General features: G+C 41.1%; 1 protein-coding gene across 4 annotated transcripts; it reads left to right on the plus strand.

Annotated features, from left to right (window-relative positions):
• Positions 1 to 1,485: 1,485 nt before the first annotated feature.
• Positions 1,486 to 22,912, plus strand: LOC115007899 (ras-related protein Rap-1A-like). 4 transcript variants are annotated; one of them, XM_029431015.1, is made up of 8 exons: positions 1,486 to 1,633; positions 8,531 to 8,619; positions 9,684 to 9,752; positions 10,058 to 10,114; positions 11,288 to 11,428; positions 15,467 to 15,610; positions 15,991 to 16,120; positions 21,820 to 22,912. In XM_029431015.1, the coding sequence occupies exons 2-7, from the start codon at positions 8,563 to 8,565 to the stop codon at positions 16,078 to 16,080; spliced, it is 558 nt and encodes a 185-aa protein (XP_029286875.1). In that variant the 5' UTR covers positions 1,486 to 1,633; positions 8,531 to 8,562; the 3' UTR covers positions 16,081 to 16,120; positions 21,820 to 22,912. The 4 variants fall into 4 exon arrangements, with proteins under 4 accessions (XP_029286875.1, XP_029286877.1, XP_029286876.1 ...); XM_029431017.1 differs by having other exon boundaries at positions 1,542 to 1,633; positions 8,526 to 8,619; XM_029431016.1 differs by lacking the exon at positions 1,486 to 1,633 and adding an exon at positions 4,201 to 4,351.
• The last annotated feature ends 1,922 nt before the right edge of the window (positions 22,913 to 24,834 follow it).

A 24,834-nucleotide genomic window follows, 5' to 3' on the forward strand; every position in this document is an offset into this window, starting at 1 on the left:
TTCAGGGGCCACATGCAGCACAGTTTGATCTCAAGTGGGCCGGACCAGTAACATCACAGCATAATAACCTGTAAATAACAACTCCACATTTTCCCCTTCATTTTAGTGCCAAACAAGTACATGCACCTTCTGAAAATATTCACATTTAATCTTTTTTCAAAACATGATGAACAACCTGACAATTCTTAAGAAAAAAAGGTGCAATTTCAACAATATTATGCCTCATAATGTTATTTACACATGTGCATTACAAGCTTACAGATCACATTGTATCTACAAAGACACAAAACATTACAGGTATCTGGAACAGTATTTTACTTTATGATCAAAACAACTCATTTTTACACTTTGCAAAGTCATCCTGCGGGCCGGACTGGACCCTCTGGTGGGCCGCATGTTTGACACCCCTGCACTCGATGATTAATTGAACAATTGTGTCAGTTCTTAGGTCCATACATTGAAAGGACTTGGTCTCAGGTATATAATAAACACTATTAACAGCTTTGAAAGGAAATGTTCAGTATTCAGAGACCTTATCAGAAGACTTGCAACTTGATTTGGACTTAAGACTTAACTCAAGACTTTATTTGGACTCACACCAAAGGATTCAAATGTTTTTTTTATTCTTTTATTATTGAACTAACACTTGAAAACCCCAATGGTTAGTATGCTATCTTACGCCTCTCACACATAGATCCTAGCAAATGACTGGGATAACCTTTCAGGCATCACTACTGATTTTCACTATTCACTATATTCAGGAACATTTCTGTCTTGCGTCTTTTCACACAAGACATGGCGATGGTAACTAAATCAAAACAGCAAACACTGACATTTCAACCTTGATCCTTAAAAAGGACACAAAACAATTCAGCTCAAAAATACTTAAAACAGCTCCTGTTACAAGTTACATTCAAATGTTAAGTAAAAGTCCAAAAAGTATTAGCATCAACATATATATACTCAAAGTACTCATTATGCTGAATGTTGCATTTCAGAATAATATATATATTATATTATTGACTTATAATTATTAATGCATTAATGTGTTCATCACTTGAATGTTGCAGCTCAGTGGAGCTCATTTAAACTACTTTATAGAGCTGGGTAGTTTGGGTGATTGTATTAGTTGCGTATTAGTTGATCTGTATTTTGTATTAATAAGTAACTAAAGTTATCAAATAAATATAGTGGCGTAAAAAGTACAATATTTGTCTCTGAGATGTAGTGGAGTAGAAGTATAAAGTAGAAAAAAAATGGAAATTACTTCGGTATATGTACTTACTTTCTGCCAATCACACACACAAATACTTTTTCTACTGTTATTTGTTTTCATTGTGAAAGCTTGAAAGTAACTCATCCTTGAAGAATGTGTAATGTTGAAATACAACTCCAGAAATAAATATATGTTGCAATATATTTGTAATAATGAATAAAACCAGGGTGTGTTTGCATTTCTACACTCATCATTACTGTGCAGCCCCGTTATCATGCAAATGATGCGGGACGACTGGCCGATGTGTCATGCCCTTTTAAGAAAAATGAGAAATAGTCGGGAGTGACGTCTGCTGCGCACAGAGGCCGGAGGCAAACTGACACTTGCGGAGCGGCGAAAGACAGCGAGCGAGAAACGGTGAGTGGAAACGGCAAACTTTACTACATGCTAAACGCGGACAAATAAGTTATTTGCGTGGGAGCACTTCTCGCCGACACATGTGGGATAATAAGGAGATTCAGCAGGGTGCAACGGCGTGCGTTGTATGTGTCGGGTAAATGAGAATAAATGGTCCGCAAGTACAAAACGGAGAGTGTGCACTCCCATTTTAGTCAAGGCCAGGCGGAAGGGCAGGTAACGTTAGCATCAATCGCTCTTTCCCGAGCAAATACACCGTGATGCGGGTTGATTTAAAACCTGCCAAGCCCGGTTGACGTTTGAGCAGTGAAATGCGCTTGATTGCAGCGTGTTTCTGACAACCTAGCTGTGTTTTGATTGTACGCCGAGGACAGGAATGTGTCGGCTAGCTAGCTTCGTTGCTAACGAAGCTGTAGCTAGCGGTTGTTAAGTGTCGGCGGCCCGTCGCAGGCAGTTAAAGCTAGCTAGTTAGCGGCATTTTGCTAACAAGCTTTGATAACGGGATTTAGTGTTACTGGTGTGAAACTAGATTGTTTATGGGGCAGATGCTGGTCTCTGCTGCCTGGATTAAAGATTATGGTATTTTAAGTATTTATCTGTAAGCGGGTTTGTGATTTGAACGATATTTGATTGATGTTATGGAAGCTAAAGGGTGTAATAATCATTCATCGACGGAGTGTTACTGCTCTGGTTATAGTCCCAGCCCCAGATTGCAGGGATTTAGCATGACCTGGAGTGATAAGCATATGCTACTGCCGTAAGCAAATTAGGTAGATTCACAGTGAGATAACCCTCGAGCTCAATTGACTTTCTCTTGTCTGGGGCCAAGCTTTTTTATGTCAGCCTGTTGCAGGTTTATTTCTGCTGCAGGGAGAGTGATTTGAAACGGGAAAGGTGTGTACTACATCCTCAAACTATAAACACAGCAGGTCTGCTTTATTAATAATAGATTATTAAGTGATGTAGACATTTCTGCAAAGGGTAGCTAACTGTGTGCTTTTCACCATGTGTTAACTGAATGGCTACATCTGCCTCATCCTGTGCCCTGAGTGTCTTCATGGTTTAGGTTTGATGATGAGATACAGGTTTTAAAACCCATTTCCTCCCCCTTGTCTAAGCAAGCCTGCTAGTCTGGAGTTTTGAACAGGAACAGAGACTGGAAGAGGCTATTTTAGTAGGTAGCTACTCCTTTTCCATCCTATCAGCATGAAGCCTTCTTCTGCTCTGGAAAGAGGATGTGGTTACAGGTCAAGGCCCCAGCGACACAGATGTATTCTGCTGATGGTGTTTGTCAGTTACAGATCTTTGTCATAAGCAAAGTTTTGTGTGTCGGGCTGCAGTTTTGTTCTGACTCATAGGAGGCATTCAGGGATGTAGTGGGCCTGAAAAGAAATGTAAGAACTTTCCAACTAGATAACCTAAACGCTTTGGTTTTTTTCTTCTTCTGTCTTTTAGGTTGGATTTAGATTTTTAATAGAGAAGATTGTGTAGGAATTCTGACACCATCTTCAAGAGAGATGAACAAATGTCCTTTTGTATCCTCAATACTCATTAACGTCTTGATTACCTGAATTTCAGTGCAGTGTTATCTATCATACGTGAAGGCCAGCTTTTAAGGTAGCATTTTTTTAGCTCAGGTGGTAACGTTTTATTTTACAGGCTCGTAAATTCCTGATTCACTAGTTTCCTATAAAGAACTGTGTAATGTGGCACTAATTATAGTTCAAATTACCGACAGGGTTCAGTTGGTATACTTAATTCATTAATTAACTTCTAAGCTAGCTAGTCTTCTAGCTGGAGCACAGCAGGGCAGCTGAACATGCAAAAATGTGCAATTTGCCTACTTGCTATCATGCAGTTTAACATATAAAGTTTCTAATAAATAAAAATCTAATAGTTTAATGAAAATGAATACATTTAAATGGAGCAGTACCATGAGGGAAATTCCTCTGGATTTTAACAGCTGTTTTTAAACTCAACACAACTAACTAAACTGTCTGTTTCCCCTCCTATAATTAGCACAACATTTATTTCCAGGAACATTTCAAGAAATTATTAGAATATAATAAGTTAGATGTGAAATAAGGCGCCCTGTCTTTACTCAAGCCCTTTCCTTGAGAGGTTTTCTGCTGTCAGTAGTTTCTGGGTTATTCCCCTAAAGTTAGCGTGTTTCTTATGCGAGGCTCAGTGTGTGAAGTGATGTGAACTGTGGTTGTGGTGGAGGTAATGAGTAACCAGTAGCTTATCAACATTGCCAGAACAACTATTATCTCACCCTGTTTTTTTTCTATCCTTAAAACCTCAAGGGTATTTTTCTCATCAGTGTAGCTCCTGTTATTGTCATGTGGGTCAACAAACGTGCAAGCAAATAAGAAGATGACACACAAGTCTGTATCATGCTGCCAGCTTAACCAACGGATGTGTGCGTTTTCACCATCCGCACGGGGTGGAAGATACAGAGGGCAGCTGTCAATCATACTGCCCTGCTGAGTCAGGCGCTGTGACAGGCGCTGTGACAGCTTCACATCTGTCAGATTAGCCTCACTACTGCAGGAAATGGTGCACCTTGAATGTTGTAGTTTAGCTGTACTCTCTCATTTAAGTTTCCTCTACTCTGAGACGCAGTTTATCCAGACACATTCGCTGCATATTCTTGCTAGCATCACTACCTCGTCCAATTTCCAGCCTTAGATGGATACATACCTTTGGCTGTAGAGGGTGAGTGATGCGGTGATGTCATGGTGGAGCATGTTTTCTGTGGCATGTGGCTTTCCCTCGCTCCTTATTTGCTGGGGTTACTACGAGAGCAGAGGAACGGCAGTGGTGTGTTTGTTTTCTTGGGAATGACAGGTGTGTAGTTGAGGGCAATGGAAAGAGCGAGCGGTTTGGTTTTTAAAGGGAGATGTCCTTAAATGGCCGTGTGTGTGTCTGTTTGTGTGTGTCGTGAGTGTGTAGGCAGGCGGTTGAGAGAGCACAGCATTGTGTGTAGTCTTTCCTGGTATGAAAGTTTGTAGAAAAGGTGTCAAAGCGAGAGCATCCTTTTCAACCTTTTGTAGACAATGCTACAGTTATGAGTGGGAAGCTCAATAAGAACGGCGTTGAAAGGAGACAGGTGTTCCCTGATTGAATGTGAAGCAGAATTTTGTTTGGGCCTTGATGAGGAATGTCATTTGAGTTGGGGGTAGAGTGGTATTTGTGTCTTGGCAGGCATCAAGCACAACCACTTTGCCATTCTCGAGAACATGAATTGACACACTCACGCTGAGAAATGTTGTCCTACTCTCCTACTCGAGCTCAGTAAGAAATACTTACAGTCTTGCCTTTTGAAATGGTTTAAGGCTCAATAATGTGAAAAAGGTGATCGTCTATATTTGTTAGCAAAAGTTGAGCTTCATCGTCAGTTTACCAGCACTTTACCTGCCAATAGTCAGCCCTACAATTTTGTTGCAATATCGATATAGAGGTATTTGGTTAAAAATATTATGATATTTGATTGTCTCCATATCGCCTAGCCTTACTGCCAATCTACTACGTACAGGGGAAAACGGTTTCCTCGCCAAAATGTGTCGGTTTGTTTGCCTGTTTTTCAGATGGATTACAGAAAAAACTATTCGCCTGATTTTCATGAAACTAGCTAGAAGGGTGTAGCATAAGCCTGGGTAGAATCAGATCTGAAACACGGTGCATATTCACACAATATCTTCACTTATGGAAACGGCTCTTTAAGTGTCCTTCTAGTTGCGTATAATAAGTTGATAGCGAAATGACTGACTATGATGTTAATTTCCCAATTGAGTATTGGAGGAGAGAGCTAACCAGTTCATGGTATAAATGTTCCCATCTTTTTAAAATTTTTATTATGTTGCCAGTCCAATTTTTCCTTTGGTAAACACCCAACAATTGCATGAAGTAAAAAGAATAATCTCTTTTTTTATCATCTCATTTTTGTTGGCTAGTTGGTTATCAAACAGGCTGTACACACAAACCATAAAAAAAACAAAAACCTTACAGTGTACTCGTATTTTCTTTCTGTATTTAAAATAGCATTTAAACATGTAAATAAAATTGTTTTTAAATGCATATTAAGAAATGTAAAAATGGCAGTAAAGAAAACACTAAGCCTTTTAGAAATGCAATTACTATAGGTCCTACCACAGATCTGAAGCACCTCTGTTTTGCTTATCCTTCAAGGACTTTTAAGCACAGATAAAATTTGACTTTGCACTTTTTTTGAGAGGCCGGCTTCTTCCATAACAACCTCCTGAAGCAGTCTCATAATAATCTAACAATCACTGTCACAGAGCGGGTTCCTGTTTTAGCTTGGGTGAGTCCACAGGTGCCTATACAAGAACCATGACGTGGTTATGGCTAACAGTGAGGCCTAACCTAAATTTAAGTGTGACAGTGTCCGTATAACATCGTACAGTATATGTGACACTGCATGCTCTTGTCTCTGTACTTGAATGTTTACATGAGAGTGCAGCAGAGAATATTTGCATAGCACGCGTGCACCAGTTTCTTTTTTTATCCCATGGCTCCTCCCTAATCGTGCAAGGAGAACTTCTCTTTGTGTGTAGAGGATTAGTGCGTATGAATTATTCACAGTCCGGGCTTCATATCCCACATGGTCACTGCTTGTGATTGAAGTCGGAGGTCCTTGGTTCCCTTTTCCACCCCCCTGAGTATTTTGATGTAGTGTGCTGCAAAAAGAACAGTGTAGGAGGCGATCATCTGCTTCCCAGAATGCCTGCCGATTTAGCTTTTTGAGGGTTTTGCCAAAAGAGTTGATTATCAAGTGTGTCTATACTTTCTCCCTTGAGACCTTATTTTAACATGAAGCCACTTTCTGATTTTCAACACCGTCTTGATGCCAACATGCTGCACTTTTCAACCCATGATAGAAAAGTTGTATCCTCTGGGCTAGTTGGTCCTTTGATGTGCAGCCGAAGAAACCTGGTGTCTGTTTTTCCCTCAAGAAGTTTAAACCGACTACAAACCTAATCAAGTTTAATGGAACACTGAAACACTGGCTTTTAGATAACGTACTCCCAGGACAGTTGTGTAGGCAGGGTTGCATTTAATGGACTGTCTTAGTATATTAGCAAGCGTGTATTTCAGCCTGCTGTCAGAGGCTGTGCGGCGACTCCAAGAGAAAGAACCCCATTTAATGGCTGTAACAAGTCGAATTCAGCCAGCACAAACCCCAGCGCCGAGAGTCACAGAGGCCTGGTGGAGCGCTGGTTCTAACCTGTGTAATTGCAGCAACAGAAAGTTGGGGCAGCAGACCCCCGGTGCTTGGGTTTCTCTGACTGAATTCAAGCTAACTGCTAATTGGGGGTCCGTCTCCTGGAACAGCTGCACGCTCTCATCCCGGCGAGTCGATTTCTCGTTTTCTGCCACATTGGATTTAATCCAATAAACAAACAAGTGGTATTACAAGACAGGACGGGGTCTAGTTAGTCATTAGCCTTCTGAGGACGTCTTTGACATAACTTCAAAACACTGTAACCTCTTTACATATTTAGTTGGTAAACATTTTTTTAGACCATTAAATATCTGGACATATCTTTCACTTTCATGACGGTTTTTCAAAGTAAAAACTTTATTTTCAAACTCGGTGATTTAGGGATTTTTCATATGTACTGAAGGAGAGTTGCAACACATGATTAGTTTCATTATTGATTAGTCCAATAATTATTTTCTCAAGTAATCTTTTGGCCTATAAATAAAATGTTGACTAACAGTCAAACTCAAAGATATTCAGGCATAAAAGGAAGTAAACCTCATCACTGGTCACTTTTGAGAAGCTAGAAACTGAATTTAGGCATTTCTTTTCCTAAAAACGGACTCAAGCAATCTGTAGATATTCAACATCAGAGAAATGCTGTTCATTGTCACAGGAGGAACACTGCAGTCTTTTTAGAAAGTGACCAGACGCGTCCCACACATGCAACCGTCATCAAAATGAGTTTTGTTTCAATCAACTAATTGATTAATTGACAAATCTTTGCAGCTCTAAACTGAAGGATTAAGTGTTTCTTTATGGTTTGAGAAAGTTCTCCAAGTTTGTAAACTAAATAAATCATTAACAAAAACCTTAAAATGGATTTTTGTAGAGGAGGGCTGTTTTTTCTCAGTTTACATTTTGTGGTTCAAAAATCCATCTTTTGCCAACTGTTGAGCAACAGCTTTTACATAAATATAATTTGATATGAATCAATAATCCCACACTTAACTGACAACTAACCCTCAGTGTAGCAGTCTCTGGCTCTCTGGAGCCCAACTTGTAGTGACCCAGTTGGCTAACCCAACGGACTTTACGCCACATTGTGTGCCAATGATTCGAAGCCTCTGTATCCCTTAAAGGGGTATTCCAGTTATTTCTCAATTTCCTCCCAATCACTGTTTTCACTTCGCTCACCTGTTTTCTGTCATTAGTAGAAAACACTGACACTATGTTGTGGTTTTACAAAACAAGGATGAGTGAGTGACTGAAAAATTTGACAACAGGGTGTGTTTTGGTGTGTGAAGGCCAGATGATTGTGTCATTAGGAGAAATTTCTGCCAGATCCATGTATCATCTCCCTACAGTTCCCCCCCACACACACACACACACACACACACACCCCACAGCTGGTTTGTGTTAGAGAGGGGTCACATACTATTCACCTCCTCCACCCTGAAGCAGCTCCACTTATGGGTGTTCCCTCCATTGTTGTGCTGCTTCTTGTCCCTAACCTCCAGGAATGACTAGAATCCTTCCTCTCTGGAAAAACTCAGAACAGACTGGGAAATTCCTTTGTTTTGCTTGAAAAGTTAGATCTTGTTTTTCCTCTATCTTTGCACCTTTCTCATCTTGTCTTCTCCATTTTGCTCTTCTTCGTTTGACCAGTGCAGACTGTTGGGCTGTCTGGTGAAGCAAACCCGCCATGCGTGAATACAAGCTAGTGGTGTTAGGCTCTGGAGGTGTGGGCAAGTCCGCTCTGGTGAGTATTCCCTCTTGAACCTCTTCCTGCCACCCCCCCCCCCCCCCCCCCCCCCCCTAACTCTAACACCTCTGCAGGCTGTTTCCTTAAGACTTTGTTAGATGTCATTTAAACTGCAAAAATACATGTTGCTTCAAAGTTTTTAGAAGAAATTTGTTGTAAAAGTATTTGCCACAGGGAGCCACAACACCACAGATGAAAATGTCCATTTCCTCATTTCTTACTTACTTTTTTTTTGCTATAATTTATAGGTAACATGTTTGTTTCCTAACAAGGGTTCAAGTTTACCCTCCTGTAGCCTAGTGTTATTCAGTACAGTTCTCTCAAAAGATGAGATCAAATAGAACTTTATTTATCCCAAAGGAAATTATTGTGCCAGAGATTGCTCAAAAATGACAACATTGGAAAAAATAAATAGTATAAATAATAAATATAAATAAATATAAAGTGTGTGAAGTAATACTAGCGGTAGTGCCTAATGGAACAACCGTAAACGTAAGATACATTTAGTAAACTAAAACAGAATAACCTGTGTCCCATCCGTTTGTCAAGGATTGACAGATATGTCAATTCTAGGCTTAGATGTGGAAATCCATTTCCAATTTCACCTTTTTTTTTTGAGGAAGAACGGACACTAAATCTTGAGCTTTTAAGTGTCATGTTGTTACAAGGTTGTCAGAAGACCACAAATGTCTGTGACATGTTGCAGGCCCTGCTTGACTATCTTCAACCAGGTGTCGAAGTCGGGTTAATCCCTCAAACTGGCAGGCTGACATGTTTAGACCTTAAGACCTAATCGGGTGAACTCGGTCCACCCCTAATGTAAACTTATCATTAAACAGTGCTTAATGTCATGTGTGTCTGTAAGATTAATTAGAGATGTACCGAGCTAAACTTTGTCTTTGTCTGACTGACATCTCCAACATCCTCTTCGTCGATGCCTCGCAGAATAGCCGTGATAACACGGCAACGACACATGGCACTTTTTCCACTCTGGATATTTCGTTTTTGTGGCCGAGAAGCCGCATTGATCTGACGTTGTACTTCTCTGTCTTCTCTTACAGACGGTTCAGTTTGTACAGGGAATCTTTGTGGAAAAATATGACCCTACAATAGAAGACTCGTACAGAAAGGTGAGTGTCCCTTGCGGGGGGAGAAGGGGGAGAAGGGGGAGAGTGCAGAGTGCTGGAATGAGCTGATTGTTAGCAGCTGCTCTTCAGGTTCACTGATATTGTGCTCTTGTTTTTTTCTTATCTATCTCCCTTTTTTTCATTCCTTTTCCTTTTTTACATGCATTATCTGCTGCTTCTATCTCATCTCTTACGCTGTGTTAGTTGTCGTTTTTATTCTATGCAGTATTTTAAATATGGAATATGATGTGCCCATTGACCTGAAACGAAGCTTTACATTAGCTGTTGCCTTTTTCTCTCTCTTGCAGCAAGTGGAGGTAGATGGGCAGCAATGTATGCTTGAAATTCTCGACACAGCAGGCACAGTAAGTGAACTCTACACCACCGAAGTCTCTGTTGATGCCCTGTACTGCTGTATTACTCTGTAGTGAGACTGTTTTAAGTGGCTGGGAAACTCCTTTCCTCCAGAATAGTAATTTATTTGGAGGAAAAACAGAAATCTAAGGCTCAAGATGTAAAGTTTTGTTGGAAATGTCAAAACAACGACTAAAGAAATTGACGATAGAATTGCATTCAAATACTGTAACAGCTGAGATGCCATCTCGTTATGACCTGAGACACTGGTTTTTTCCCCCCCTAATTGTAGCATGCCATACCGGAAATGTTTCAAAGACATTCTTCCTACTGACTTTGTTGATCCCCTGACTTTGTTGATCCCCTGACTTTGTTTTTGACAGTTGTTGGCAATGACATTCTTGTTCTTATGCTTCCTCCAACAGTGCTACTAAAAAATGTATAAAAAGAAAAGCAAAACAAAAAGCAGTAGCTAAAATATGAATAATATATATATATATATATATATATATATATATATATATATATATATATATATATATATATATATATATATATATATATATATATATATATATATATATATATATATATATATATATATATATATATAAAAAAAAAATATATATATATATAAATAAAAATGTGGTTCAAGTTTAAAGCTTTAGTTTATGACCAAATTACGACAATGATTTTGTGCTAATTAGTAAATGTCAGCATGTCTGGTAAATATTATACCTGCTAAATCAGTTAGCGTGCTGATTTTGAGCACTTAGCTCAAGGCTAAGTACAGCCTCGCAGCATGGCTGTAGATTCAAATTCTTGTCGTCACGTAGGAATGGCGCTCTCTTTTGTCCTTCACAAGTATGATGGAAGAATGTGTTTTAAGGTAATTGTATGTATATTGATGGTGCAGAACCCACATGCATGTTCATGCTTGTATTTAGTGGAAAAGCGAAGGGTGCTGATGGCTCAACCTCACTGCACAATGGTGCGAGTGTGCTGTAGAAAGGCTTGACAGAGATCCAGCACTATGTCTGTCACTGTATGTGCTGAATCTCAGAACCGGCCACAATGTTACGAGTTCTTATTTTATGTAATGGACATTTACATTATAAAGCCAGAGAACATAAGACTCATAAGCTCATGGCCTGTATTTCCTCCTTTGTTTTCCCGCGGTGTAGGAGCAGTTCACGGCGATGAGGGACTTGTACATGAAGAACGGCCAAGGCTTCGCCCTGGTATACTCCATCACAGCACAGTCCACCTTCAACGACCTCCAGGACCTGAGAGAACAGATCCTACGAGTAAAGGACACCGAGGATGTAAGTTTACAAGCGGGTTAACATCGACTCTTCCACATTTTCAACAGAGCTCTTTCTCATTTAATTTAACTTTGTATATCATGGTTGGTCACGAGTTGTAGAAACACAGATGGTGTAAAACAGTACAGATGGAAACAAGCTCCGCACTTCTGTGTTCTCATCCGCCTACATTATTTGGGACCTGATTGCACTGTTGCTATGGATACCATTCAACACTGCATCTTATGCCAGTAATTACACATTTGTATTACCTCGACATAATGCACACGGTGTCAGTGTCATTGCTCTGTCTGTAGAGTGAAAACAATAAGAGCACTTACTGATGCTTGTGTATTGTACGTAGCATTAGCTAATATTACGTCACAGATGTCTCTGGCTCTGTGTCCACGTTAAACACAGATTAAGTCAAACCACAAAGTCCCCAAGAAGCTATGAGGCCAGTACAAAGTAGGGGAATGCCTCACTAGTGGATGTTCAACACTTTCAGTTTAGCTTTTTACACCCATGCACTGTGGTTTTCCCCTCCAGAGGATGTTTTCCCGTCATTATTTTCCTGGTTATTTTCTTTCGAATCACAGTTCCATTTTTTTGTATCTCTGGTGAATTGTGAGGCTGTAGAGTGAGTAAGCCCTCCATCCCCTCTCTGGTGGGCCAGATAGTGCGTCAGCAGGATCTCAGATGCCCTTTTTTGGTGATCTCTGGAGGGAATGAATGTTACCATACCCCTCTCACTCCTTCCCTCGCTCTCTGTCAACCATCTAAGAAGCCCCTCTGCAGCCGCTCACAGAAGTTTTATACCAATCTTTTCTGTTTGTCCTTCCTCCTGTATCTGTGCCAGTTCACTCCTGTTGCTCTCCCCCCCCCCCCCACCCCCATCTTCTCTATGGCCTTCCTTGTGGTCTTACTGTGGTCTGGCTCTCTGCGCGGGTGATTGGACTGTCAGGGATGATGTGCAAGGAAAGCCTCCGCTCATCAGAAACACACTGGATCGTGAGGCTGTGGTGCTTCATTTGAGCCTACGTGGTTAGGGAACTGAGGTTAGCCTCAGGCTAACAGATGGACTGCAGGATCAGTGGCTCCTCAACCAGCAAGAAAACAGTTGATGTCCCGTTTTTATTTTCTAACTGTGTTCCCTCTGAATAAATCCCCAGCTTGTGCTTATCTGGGTCTTACAACCACTCGGTCAGCTATCAGTCCACTGGTGATTCAAGCCTTTACCTATCATGACCGTGACATCTGTTTATCTTTCTTTGCCCCTTGCAGGAATGCTCAACCAAAGGAAAACGCTTAACATGTTTTTCTTTATTCCCTCCAAGAGGCCCGATTTCTTATTTTGGTGAAAGCTTTAAAGCTATTGCTAAAGCAGGCATTGTAGTTGCTGCTGCAGCTGGTGTCATTCTCAACTCTTCCACGCAACATTTACTGCAAAGCTGGCAAAATGTGCAGACGCTCTTGAAATGGCCAAGCTCAATTAACAAGCCTTTAATGGCGGTACATTTGAGCACAGTAGGGCCAACTTCCATCTCCTTTAAAATATGTTGTTGGTAGAGAAGAATAAAGTGTGTGTGAGCAGTCACTAGTGTATTAAAAGCTCACTCCCCTTCCTTCCTTCCACAGTTCTTATGTAAGAGAGGTCTCATGACTTTTCCGGGGCCATCTCCGGTTCTGCTTGTGTGACTCGGATGGTACTCATGCTTGACTCCATGACTCACCGCTCCATTCATTTAAGCTACTCTATACGCTCCTGTTCGGCGTTCCCCACAATCCAATGGCTAGCATGCCATTGTGGGCGGGACAGGGCCTGTCTGTAGCATGTTACCAGCGTCTGAACAGTTTCTCTGTGGCCTGCGTGGATTCTTCAAGTATGCTAATGCTGCCTTGTGTGCTGCTGACACTGAACATTTTTTCTTCCCTGCATACCTTCATCCTACCATCCCCTCTCTCCATCCTTCTCATCGCAGCTTGGCTCACAGTTTGTGTTAGGAGGGCATACCACTGGTTCTCCCAGGACCCCTGGGAGAAGAGTCGTTCAGCAGTGCGAGGGCTTGTTTGGATATCAAACATCAAGCAGCAACCTCCATGGGGTTAATCTAAACATCGCAGTTTCCTGTCGTCTGCCCCATAGCCCAGAGAGAGCGAGGGGGGGGGGGGGGGGAAGGATCCTGGAATATTCATCCTATGCCTTTAAAAGTGTTACATTTTCTGAAGGAGCGTGGCCACACTGCTGTCAGTAGACTTGTGGCTGGGAGAAGGTCTCAAGTTTGAGCAAGTTAGCACATGTTGGGGTACTACCACGCTGCTTACAAAAGTCTAGTTTTTCCAGATCCACAAGACCCGTCTGGGTGCCGTTTCTGGACCTGGAGAAGGGAGCGAAGGCAGGATTTCCCATGCATGGATTTATTTGTTGCAGTCACCGCCACCACAAATAGATTTCCCCAGCTGATATATTATTGGCGCCTGTTGTGCTGGCAGCAAAATGTTCCACTAGTTGCTTATGTCTCTGCACCACATATACAAATCTCCTGTGAACCCCCAGAAAACTGACACAACATACTGTTACTCTTCTTCAAACTTGAGCGTTGAGCCTTTTTCTGTTGTCATACAGTTTTTTACAGCGAGTGTTCGAGCAAAGCCATGTTTAAAATGCATAATATACCCAAGCACACACACGGTCTCACACTATCATGAAATTCCAGAGAGCAGCCAGACCATGGAATCCAGCTGAAATGTTCGAAAACATTCAGGAAGGAAAGCGATATTATCCTGGCTGGGCGGGGCAGCCATGACTTCCTTTTGGGCCAGCATGCTCCCTAGATAGACGGTCAGGAAACAGCAGGCAGGATGAGACGCATCCCGACACCCTGACTGCCCTGACTCAGCCCACTGTGACAGTTAGGGCTGAAGTTTTGCTCAGAGTATTCTCTCTTCCTCCAGAGAGTGTTTTGTTTTTTTGACCTCGATCCTTAAAACATTTGACTACAAAAGAAGAAGTGTTTGGTATTTGGGAGTTTTTAAAACCCACACATGTCGGTAGTAATTTTAGGCTTGCCTTTTCTAAAGAAACGAAACGAATCTGCAATCTTTGCACGTTTTGATCTTCTATAATCTCTTTTGTCACTGCTGTGTCGCCTAAATGATTGTTTAGCCGTCCCACAGGGATGGATTGATTTTTCTGGTCTTTGTTACCCTGTAGGCTTCAACTTGAAAGGAATAGACTACATGGCTGTTAATAATCATGTCTTCACTGTTGTGCTTTGAGGATGCACATGAGTTCAGCATTTGTTGACAAATGTCCTGTTATTACCCTCAGCGTCCTACTTCCCAATGTCCATCCTTTGCTACTGGACCGTCCCAGACTTTAGTGTCATCAGTGTGCTCAGCAAGTACGACTGTGCCTTTTTTAGGGTTAGATGTGTTGTTGTTCCTTCAAGGGGGTGGTAGGCAGCACCCCGTATGAAGGAATTCATTTATCAAACTTACTAATCCAAGCTTTATGTATAAGTCCTTGCTGCATTTGTGAATTTTGAAAAAAAACCAAGTTGTATATTAAAACGTGTGGTTTTTAGAACTGTATTGAAACCGTTGGCCCGAGTATCAAAACTCACTTCCCCACTGACTTAGTTCAATCCCATACTTTTTCTTTATTCTCCTTTCTGTAGACTAACTCTTCAATTTCCTCTTTTTACCAAACTGTTCCTCTCCACTTGCCCCCTCTTCCCTTCTTTTCTCTATTTATTTTTATGGGCTTACTTATGAACCTACAGGCTTACCACTGAAAATAATTGCCAGACACATCTGTGTTTGATTAGCATTTTTCATTGCTTCCAGTCTGTTGTTTTCTTCCCTTTTTTACGTGCTGACAATTCTGTATTTATTGGTGTATTCATTTTTGCCCCAATGTGGTAGAAAAGAAAAGGAATGCTATATTTTGGATGCATGTATGAAGTCTATTTATACTGTTTCTATACTTTATGACACAAAATCACAAAGCTGCCTCAAAAGGGGGATTCATACTAACTTTCTTTTGCGTGTCCTCAGGTGCCGATGATCTTGGTGGGGAACAAGTGCGACTTGGAGGATGAGCGCGTGGTGGGGAAGGAGCAGGGCCAGAACCTGGCCAGACAGTGGAACCACTGTGCCTTTTTAGAGTCCTCTGCTAAGTCAAAGATCAACGTCCTCGATGTGAGTACACACAGAAACTAACCACATGTTGTAAAACTAGTCTTTAAAGACCAGGTCACAATATTACATGTATCTCTCTCAGGGAATCAGTTGAACACCGACCTTATTGGAAGAATCCCCTCATTTATTTTGTGTTAGGCAAAGAGCAGTATGGTTTATCCAAGATGCAGGTGGTGATAAGCTAAACTGGATTATACCCGCTACTCAGTGCTACACCCTTGTTAAACCGAATGTGTGTAAACGGCAGCATCAATCCATTTAGTGATGAGGCTTAAAGGCGCCACAGTGTGTTAGGACCTGCCTTGCATGAAAGAGGAGAGATGATTTCACCAATGTTTATTCACTGAAAGCTTTTGTTTTGTCCGTCGCATCTCTCTTAGATCTTCTATGACCTGGTCAGACAGATAAATAGGAAAACGCCAGTGGAAAAGAAGAAGGCGAAAAAGAAATCCAACTGTGCCCTGCTTTAAAAGACCCCCCCCTCCAGCACCTGCAGCAGCTCTGAGCCAGGTGTGTGTGTCTAAAATTTCACATGGTGTAAATCATAAAGTGCCAACAGCTCACCTATTCATGTGGTCGTGATGCATAGGCAGGCTGTCAGGTTAATTTGTGTTGCATAATAGCTTTGAGCCTTCTGTGTCGTCTCGGGGGATGCTCCTCGGTTGTAGTTCATCATTCATCACATTCTATTCCAGGTTTGTTTGCCTGCAGTGAAGTCAAATGAATCTGTGTTCATATACTGTGGCAACAGTGGTCACTGTCCCTTCTTGAGCCTTACAAGAAGGACGTGAGCCCATGGGGACATTTGGAGAAACCTTGTTAGGAGCAATTCAGAGAGAGGGAGAGAGAGCCCCCCCCCCTCCAGGCAAATGGGGGTGCAACAGATACTATAACTAGTAAAATGTTACAAAAAGAGTTTTTTTTCTACAGGGTTAGTTTGTAGTTAGTAACTGACTTCACATTAGCACCTGACCTGGATTCTTTGAACCGGACCGAGTGCAGTGATCAGCCGCTTATATGGATCAAAAAGCTTGTGACAGAAACTCTGTCTCAATGAAAAACGTAGAAATTACAAAACATTTGCTTTAATAATCACCCGCAATCAATTCCACCCGGACAGACGTGATCACAAGAAGTGTTTTTTATGGTACACTTCTTCTCTATAGTAGGTTAAACACTTAGTCATTGTCCAAAGATGAACTATTCCACGTGACAACAGATCAGACATCTTTTTCAAGTTGACACGTTGCATGTGTGGGACGTGTCTTGTCACCTTGTAAAATGACTGCAGTTGTCATCCTGTGACAATGAATATCATTTCTTTGATGTTGAATATCTACAGATCCAGTAAATGTTTCAGGACACGCTAACATCTCCTGACTCAGCCTTCAAAAGTGTGAAGTGCTTTCATTAGCAATTACTTTGCATCCTTGTGGCCGTTGGATGAATGAGTCACCGTATGATTGCTGGATTTAAACATGGACCTCAGCAGACTGCAGCAGCTGGTTAAGTCTGAGGAAATCCAAATCTGTCATCAGGTTGTTTCCCAGGAAAATCAGAATCACTTCTTCTTTTACAGCGTTCTTTTTCTGTTCGGCCGGATACTTAATGAGGAAGTCTGAAAACAGACACGCTCTGTAAACCAGACGGCTTATTCCCATCAATCCTTCTAAACAGAGAAGCTAGTCTTTTAATTTTAGACTTGGCTTTACTGATATTTAATGTATGCGATGTGATAATTAATCTTCATTCATACTACGTGTTGGATTGAAGCTTGACTGTACAATGGAGCTACTATCCTTCAGCCCATTTTGTAAGCATTTGTAGTTCTTCCCTCCTGCTGTTATTGTAGGGACTTTTTCTACAGTTGCCTTAAAGATTATGTCTTATTATGGATTACGTCATGGCTTTTTAACAGCAAGAAACCGTAAAGGGATAAGCGGTGTAGCAAGATCTCATCATCACAGTATATATCATCATATTGTCCATTTCTAAGTTCAACTGCTGAGCACATAAACCAAAAAGCCCACTGTAGGTCAGAGGTCACTATGAGCTCCTGATAAGATTTAACCCACCGGTCAGTCACAGTAAGAATGTTTCCACCCTGAGGTGGAAAGTTTCCTTTGAAAGATGAGTTCAGGTTCAGTCAGTTGAGCAAATCTTGTGAGATCTCATGACGTTTCTTCAGCCTCGCATGGAGATTACTACGCTGGGCCTCAGTCTTTCCAAACATTGAAGGTATAATCCTAAAGGGGTCACTAGGCTGGGTGAAGAGCCGGACAGCGTCTCCTCACTGGGGGTGTGGTTGTCGGATTGTCAGTGGAAAGTAATACAAAAAAAGACTATGGCCTCCTCAACACTTTTTTGTGTTAGTTGGCCCCCCGTCTGTTTATGCAGGAGTCTTAGCGCACAATGTTGCTGCCTGAATTTTGAGAAGCTTTCCGTTTGGTCAGTGAAACTAATGTCCAGCAGGGTGTCAAACATGAGTAAAGAGACTTTGTCCTTAAACTGGAGGTGTCATCTCTGTGGGTATCAACCATGCTGAAGTGTCCTTGATGCCGACTCGTCACTATGTTTAGGGCTGCTGTCCTGTAGCTGACCCCCTTTTTTTCCCTCTCTCTCCCCCCCGGAGTGGACAAAGAATCTCAGTATCACAATGCCATAACTATTCTCTGCGGACGACTTGAACCTCTTCTGCTGAATCTCTTGTATTGTTTCTGGGTTCTGTACTTAGTTACTGCTGCAGGAGAGATTATTGCCTCTGCTGCGATCACTTTATTCATCCCCGAAGATCTGCTGTCAGCATCCCTATAGCATACAGGGCAGTTAATATCAGAACGGAAGAGTAATACTTTTTATACTAGACTGAGATTGTTGTGCGAGCATTGATTTGAAAAAGCAAAACACACTCCATTAAAAGTGTACAGATGCAACATGAAAGCGTGGCTTTGGTGTCAGTAGAGCCTCTTTGTTGTGAAATTGGGTGTTGCTGAACAACTGGGTTTACAAGAGTTTTTCCACAGCTTGGGTCCGAGTGCAGCCCCCCTCGGATGGCAACACAATCACTGTTAACGGGATAGTTTGGATCTTTTGAAGTGGGCTTGTATGAGGTACTTATCCATACTCTGTGTACAGCAGATGAATTTGAGTCTGCAAAGTTTCATTTTTTTAAGCAGTAGTTGCTGCCCCTCTCCACAGCAGTACTTTACTTTGCTTAACTCCTGTCTATCTAAACTGGGGGTGTGCCTAGCACCATCTACTGCAGGGGCTACACTGACTATGGATGAGTACCTCATACAACCCCACTTCAAAGCATCCAAACTCTCCCGTTAACACGTGTTTGGCATTGTTGTCCGGACAAAATGTAAGTGTTGCCAAACGAGCTGACAGCAGAGACTTTTATATCCAACTTCACTTTTAACTCGCAGGGCGGGGGGAAATAAAACTTTGATATTACAGATAACACGGGATTAGTGAAACAGACAGTACCATTGTGCGAGGCCCAGACAGCAGGGTCACTGAACCACCCACTGCGTTCCTCGTCTGTATCCATCTGTGTTGGTCAGTTAGTGGTCCAGTGTGTGTGAGAGTGGGGCCTCTGTCAGCAGGCCCCGGGGCGGTGTCTGTCCGCCCCCCCCCCCCCCCCCCCCCCCATCGTCCCGTTCACACACTGGCCAGCGCAATGAACCAACACTAATGGGATTACATCCCCACTGTTCCACTGCTCACAACACACAAGCTCATACACTATAAGGGAGAGAGGGGGTTTACAGTGCCAGCCTCGGACGGGACACAGAGAGAGAGAGAGAGAGGGAGAGAGAGTTAATGGGACAGTTCACTTTGTACAACATGGGCATTTTCCAGTTTGCTGACCTCATGAGCAGCCAGTCTCTGATTATAGCTGCCACTGTGTTTACTGGGATAGAAATGGACAGAGAGCTGATACTTGATCTGATGGTATATTGATTCTTAAGGTGCAGACTATTTGTATATGCAGTAGTGAAGTTTTTATTTTCTGATTTGTAATCACTTCTTTAATCCTGACATGCTGGATAAGATAGTGTGTCCCTTTGTAAAGATCTAAGTGTAACTATGGGTTTGAGAAAATCTGAACGGGCATTAGTTTATAGCAGGGGTCGGGAACCATAAAAGCCAAATATTTTTAAATGTATTTCCTTGAGAGCCATATATTTAATGAAATTGAGTTTTAAGTATATCACGTCTCCAAGTACTAAGAGCGCTATCAGTGTTTCCCCTACCGTTGTCTGTAACCCCCCACGGAACCCCGCTTATGTTATTTATCTCATTTATGTGCACGTTTCTGTGTCTACTGAACTGGTGTCAAACTCGAGGCCACAATTATATCCAGCCGCGAGAAAATATCATGTCTATCATAACTGGCTCGCCGGTTTTGCTAATTAAATCAATGCATGGCACGACCACGGGAAAATACATATTTGAGGAAGACTCTGATGCAGCAGGAAACTTTGGTCACTACGTGTTTCCAAACACTGACAAACATCTCCCCCGCTGTGTTCCCGACTGCGCATGAACTGCTCAGCAATCCGTTTGCAGTTGACGTGGAAACGGCACATGTGAACATCGAAATGGAGCTGGTTGACCTCCAGTGTAACGACACACTCAAAGCAAAGTGTGACTCTGTGGGCGCTGCACAGTTTCCAAGCTTCACCCCCGAAACGATGCCTTAATGTTGGCCCGCTCTGTGATTGAGTTTGACACCCCTGGTCTACTGCTTGCTTTTGCGCAGTTTCTCCTCTGCTGTTTCCGCCCCCTGCACACACTGACACGCACACAAAACGCACAGACACATACACACACACACACACACACACACAGTTAGTCAGAGACGGAGTGGAGTAAAGGAGAGGGGAGAACTAAAACAAAATCCGCTGCTAAATGTTTTAATGACACAGTATATATTACTTGTTAATCATGTTTAAAAATGTCAGCTCAAAATTGTCTGCGAGCCATATCTCGTCATCGAAAGAGCCATATATGGCTCGCGAGCCATAGGTTCCCGACCCCTGGTTTATAGCCTTCGAAATTGAGCTTTGGGTTGTTTTTTTTTCTTCTCTTAAACTTTGAAGTCTAGCAGTCAGATTGTGGCGAGCTTGCATGTTACTCCAGCCGAGAGTAACAGACTTCACAAAGAGCTCTTATCAAAGCAGACTGTCACAGCAGCAAAAGCACAGGTGAAACCGATGACATTAGCTATGGCTTCTTTCCACCTAAGTGCTCCAGTTGGTCAAGCCATTGAGCTGCAGTAGCTTGCATAAGAGCATGGCCCTGGAACATTTAATTGGAGCACAGCCATCGTTAATCTTGATTATAACCTCTGTGCTTTGTAACTATCACAAGTCAACATGTCCGCTGTGGAAAAGGCTCTATTGGTTTACCTCCACCTCGGCAGCCTGAGACCAGTCAACTGCCACTTTGCTTTTGGTAAAAACCTGAAACCATTAGGTCAACCTAAAAATTAAACCGTTTCTATAAAGGTTTACAAAAAAGTATTTCAGTTTAATCATTTTTATGTTTCATTGTCTTTCAATGATGTCACTGCTCAGCTAGTAATTAGTGCACATTTTCAAATTGATATACATTTGGTTAATTATTAGAATCACACTAATACATATACACATGCTGAATCCATCATATCGTTAATTCTTGTTTAGGTAGTGTGGGGGGGTATAAGGACCCACTCTACCTTTTTTAGATTCAAATCAATTTTATTACCCCACACTAGGACATTTGTTTGGTCCACGGCTCAAGTACACCATAAAGTTGCATTTCTGTCCTTCCTGGGAGAGGGATCGCTCCTGTAATGCTCTTACTGAGGTTTCCTCCATTTGCTTCCCACTGTTTTTCTTATTCGAATCGATTATCTAAGGATAGAGGGTGTTGTACGCTGTATAGATTGTAAAGCCTCCTGAGGCACATTTGTGATGTTGGACTATGTAAGTAAAATTGACTTGATTTTAATTCTAAGAAAAACAATTATGAATTAATTTCTTATTTAAGACCAACATTTTACTCTGAGTAGCTTTTATGTCCTGGCTTTTATGGGCCCTGATTTGTTTCCTCCTCCAGATGTAATGTCATTGAACGCCCACTAGAGGGCACAGGCGGCTTGTTTTGTCAATCCTAGTCAGGCTATGAACTGAGGACTAAACCACTTTGCTGTCTTGCAGAAATGCTGTAATGAAGAACTGTTGCCCTGATTGGAACGTGCCAGCATTCCAACAGCCCCCACCCCACCCCCCCCTCCCTCCATCAGCCATAAACGGTGAATCAGCTGAACTGCTCCTATCAAAGACGAGGATCTACACCAGAGAGAGAGAGAGATGGAGAGAGTAAAGAGAGAGAAAGAAAAGACAGTAAGAGAGAGAGAAGACTGTTCTCTCGCCTCCGAGGACCTTCCTCTGTGTCTCAGTTTCAGTGTGAACCCTGAACGGACAGTCTCCTTTTTCTGCACCAACAAACGCATCAAACTTATGATGATAAAAGCCTCTGAAAGTTTAAAAAAAAAGTGTCCATGAGCCACCTACATGGCCAGAGAGCAGCCCCCCCCTTGTTTTCATTTTTCGACAGTTTAACAAAAAGAAAATAACAACGTTTAAAAAGAAGGAAAACAAACAAAAGTTAGAACTTCAGTATTTTTCATCTTTTTCAATATCAATATCGTAGTTGAAAGACATGGAAGTGGACCTCTTTTAGTTGTATGATTATAAATATTCTTCAAAAACGAGCATGGAAAAAAATGCATCAGTTATTAAGTGTAGATGTTTTCAAGTGAAATCAAGTGGAAAAGTGAGATTTTTTTTTTTCTTTATAGCCATACACCTATTCTCCATGCCTGTCATGTCAGTGATGATAGATCAAGGTCTATAATATGTATTATTATTTTTTATTATATATTTTTTTCTTTGTTCGCCCTGTTGTTCATGGACTTCTCTTCTGCGAATATCTCTCTCTGATGTGACTTAATTTTATACTCAGTCACTGGGATTTCATAGCTCCCATAATATATTCTAATGCCATTTTTTGCATAATAATGCTTCAGAAAAAAAATGGGTCTTTTATAGAAGAAATATGGGGAAAAATAAGGATTGATTTCTATGTCTCTTGAAGCTGAAATATATTATACTAAACCAACTCTAATAATGCTTCGTGTTTTTCTGTCAATGATGTTCCAGCTTTTATGGATTATTAAAGTACATTTTAGTACATTTTCATTATATTGGTCAATGTATTTTTGTGAATTAAACTTTTATCCAAAGCAGATCTGACTTATTTGAGAAGAGTGAAATTAAAAGGTGTTTTTAATTTGATTTTTTTTTTGTTTTTTTTAAAGGGTTGGACACTTTATACGGAATAAAAACAAGTTACATGGGGACATTTTGTTGTCTAGTATGAAACCAGTCAGTCATACAGAGGACAGTATTGTATTACTGTATTTAAGTGTATGAGGCTCCATATTATACAATGTGTTGCTTTACTTAAACCGGCCACTAGGTGTCTGTCTATGAACAAATGTTTCACACATTCAGCGTCAACTGATTAAAATCCTGCATCTAGCAGTACATTTTATTATGAGGAATAATGGGACACTCATTCACGATGAAAGTAGTGCTTCTTTTTCATAATTCTTTACGTAAAACAACCGTGTGTGTGTGTGTGTGTGTGTGTGTGAGAACCCCACAGTGTTTCTGGTGCGCTGAGCTCCCACCTGGATTAGTTCTAGTTTCTTACCTGAAAAATAGGATTTGCTGTAATCTTCTCACTGATTTTCCAGTTCAAAGTGCCAACGATTTAAAAATCTGAATACATAAAAAGGTTGAAGGCTACATTGAATATATTCAACATGATTTGTGTCTGGTGAAAACATAAAATATTATTTTCTTGAATATTAACTTATTAACGCATAAACAGAAATGACATTTAGATTTAATCTTAAACTGCTTTTTAATATGCATGCTTACTATAACTGTTATTACATTCACTTCTATACGGTCAGAGTTTATGCAGCTACAGTCTTACTCAATCTGGTATGACCAGTAGCTTATGGTGGCTAAAGTTAGCTTATGTAGCTACACTATGCTATTAGCTTAAACGTGTCACTTGGCCACAATGGCTGCAGTTTCTTAATTATTATTACTGCCTGCTAGGGGTGGACAATATGGATAACATCCTCTATCACGCTATACAGTATTCAACTTGTATCAAAATACTAATGTACAGTGTATGACCGCAGTATCGATTAATCTGACAGATGTTACATTAACGGCCTAAAGATTTTAATTCGACGATTACATAACATAATGAAAAATCCTCACAATTTAAAAGCTGGAACTTGTGGCATTTTATAAATGAGAAGATCAAGATAATTGATAAATCGACTAATTGTTTCTGCTCCAACATTATGATCTGGTCTCAATATATCCATTTATTGGCTGATCATATATATATATATATATACATATATATATATATATATATATATACATATATATATGTCCTTTGCCTTAAAACCGAACACTAATCTAATACAGCCATATGTGTTAAAGGGAAGCTACCTCAATAAAAAATAGATTGGTACATTTATATCATATGGTATGTATATTAAAATCAACACTCAGGTCATGAGCAGAAGCACTTCAAGCTTTTTTTAAACTTCTAGAGGAGAAGAAAAACTGCTGCATCATCTAAGCTCCTTATGTCTCAGAGGGGGATGTGTCAAGCAGAGGAGGATGCTAAATGTCTGCTGGTGAGGGGATTAGAGCGTGTGACTCACTTCTTGTTCTTGTTTTTTACTCTTATCACCTACACTGCAGCCTTGATCGGGCCCTTAATCCCTTTAGTGCTTGAGAAGCGGAGTAATACCAAAACACTTTTGCATTCATTATCCTCTCTGTGAAATAACGCCTGCTGTCATCCTCCAGACTCCCCCGGTCTGAAGTTTTCTTCAGCTTCTCCAGGTCCCCTCGGAAAAGTAAGAAGGCTGTTCGGTACCAGGTGGGCTGGAGTCAAATCAAAGCACTCTCTTTCTGAGTCTTACAGAATGTGATCCTCGCTCGTATAAAAGATATTGGATGGTGGATAAAACGTTGTGTAATAAGCTTAATATATTATATGCTTTTACACTGTATGGCCAAAAGTAAACTGACACCCCTGCGCTCATACTTGTGTGTGATGTGGGGCTGTTG

Source organism: Cottoperca gobio, chromosome 5, assembly GCF_900634415.1.
Source record: "Cottoperca gobio chromosome 5, fCotGob3.1, whole genome shotgun sequence".
NCBI classification, from domain to species: domain Eukaryota; kingdom Metazoa; phylum Chordata; class Actinopteri; order Perciformes; family Bovichtidae; genus Cottoperca; species Cottoperca gobio.

Excerpts from the sequence above, each read along its gene's own strand:
- LOC115007899 (XM_029431015.1), top strand. The coding sequence starts at position 8,563 with ATGCGTGAATACAAGCTAGTGGTGTTAGGCTCTGGAGGTGTGGGCAAG. Across the intron at positions 8,620-9,683 it reads GTGTGGGCAAGTCCGCTCTG|ACGGTTCAGTTTGTACAGGG; the intron begins GTGAGTATTCCC and ends CTTCTCTTACAG. Across the intron at positions 15,611-15,990 it reads CAAAGATCAACGTCCTCGAT|ATCTTCTATGACCTGGTCAG; the intron begins GTGAGTACACAC and ends CATCTCTCTTAG.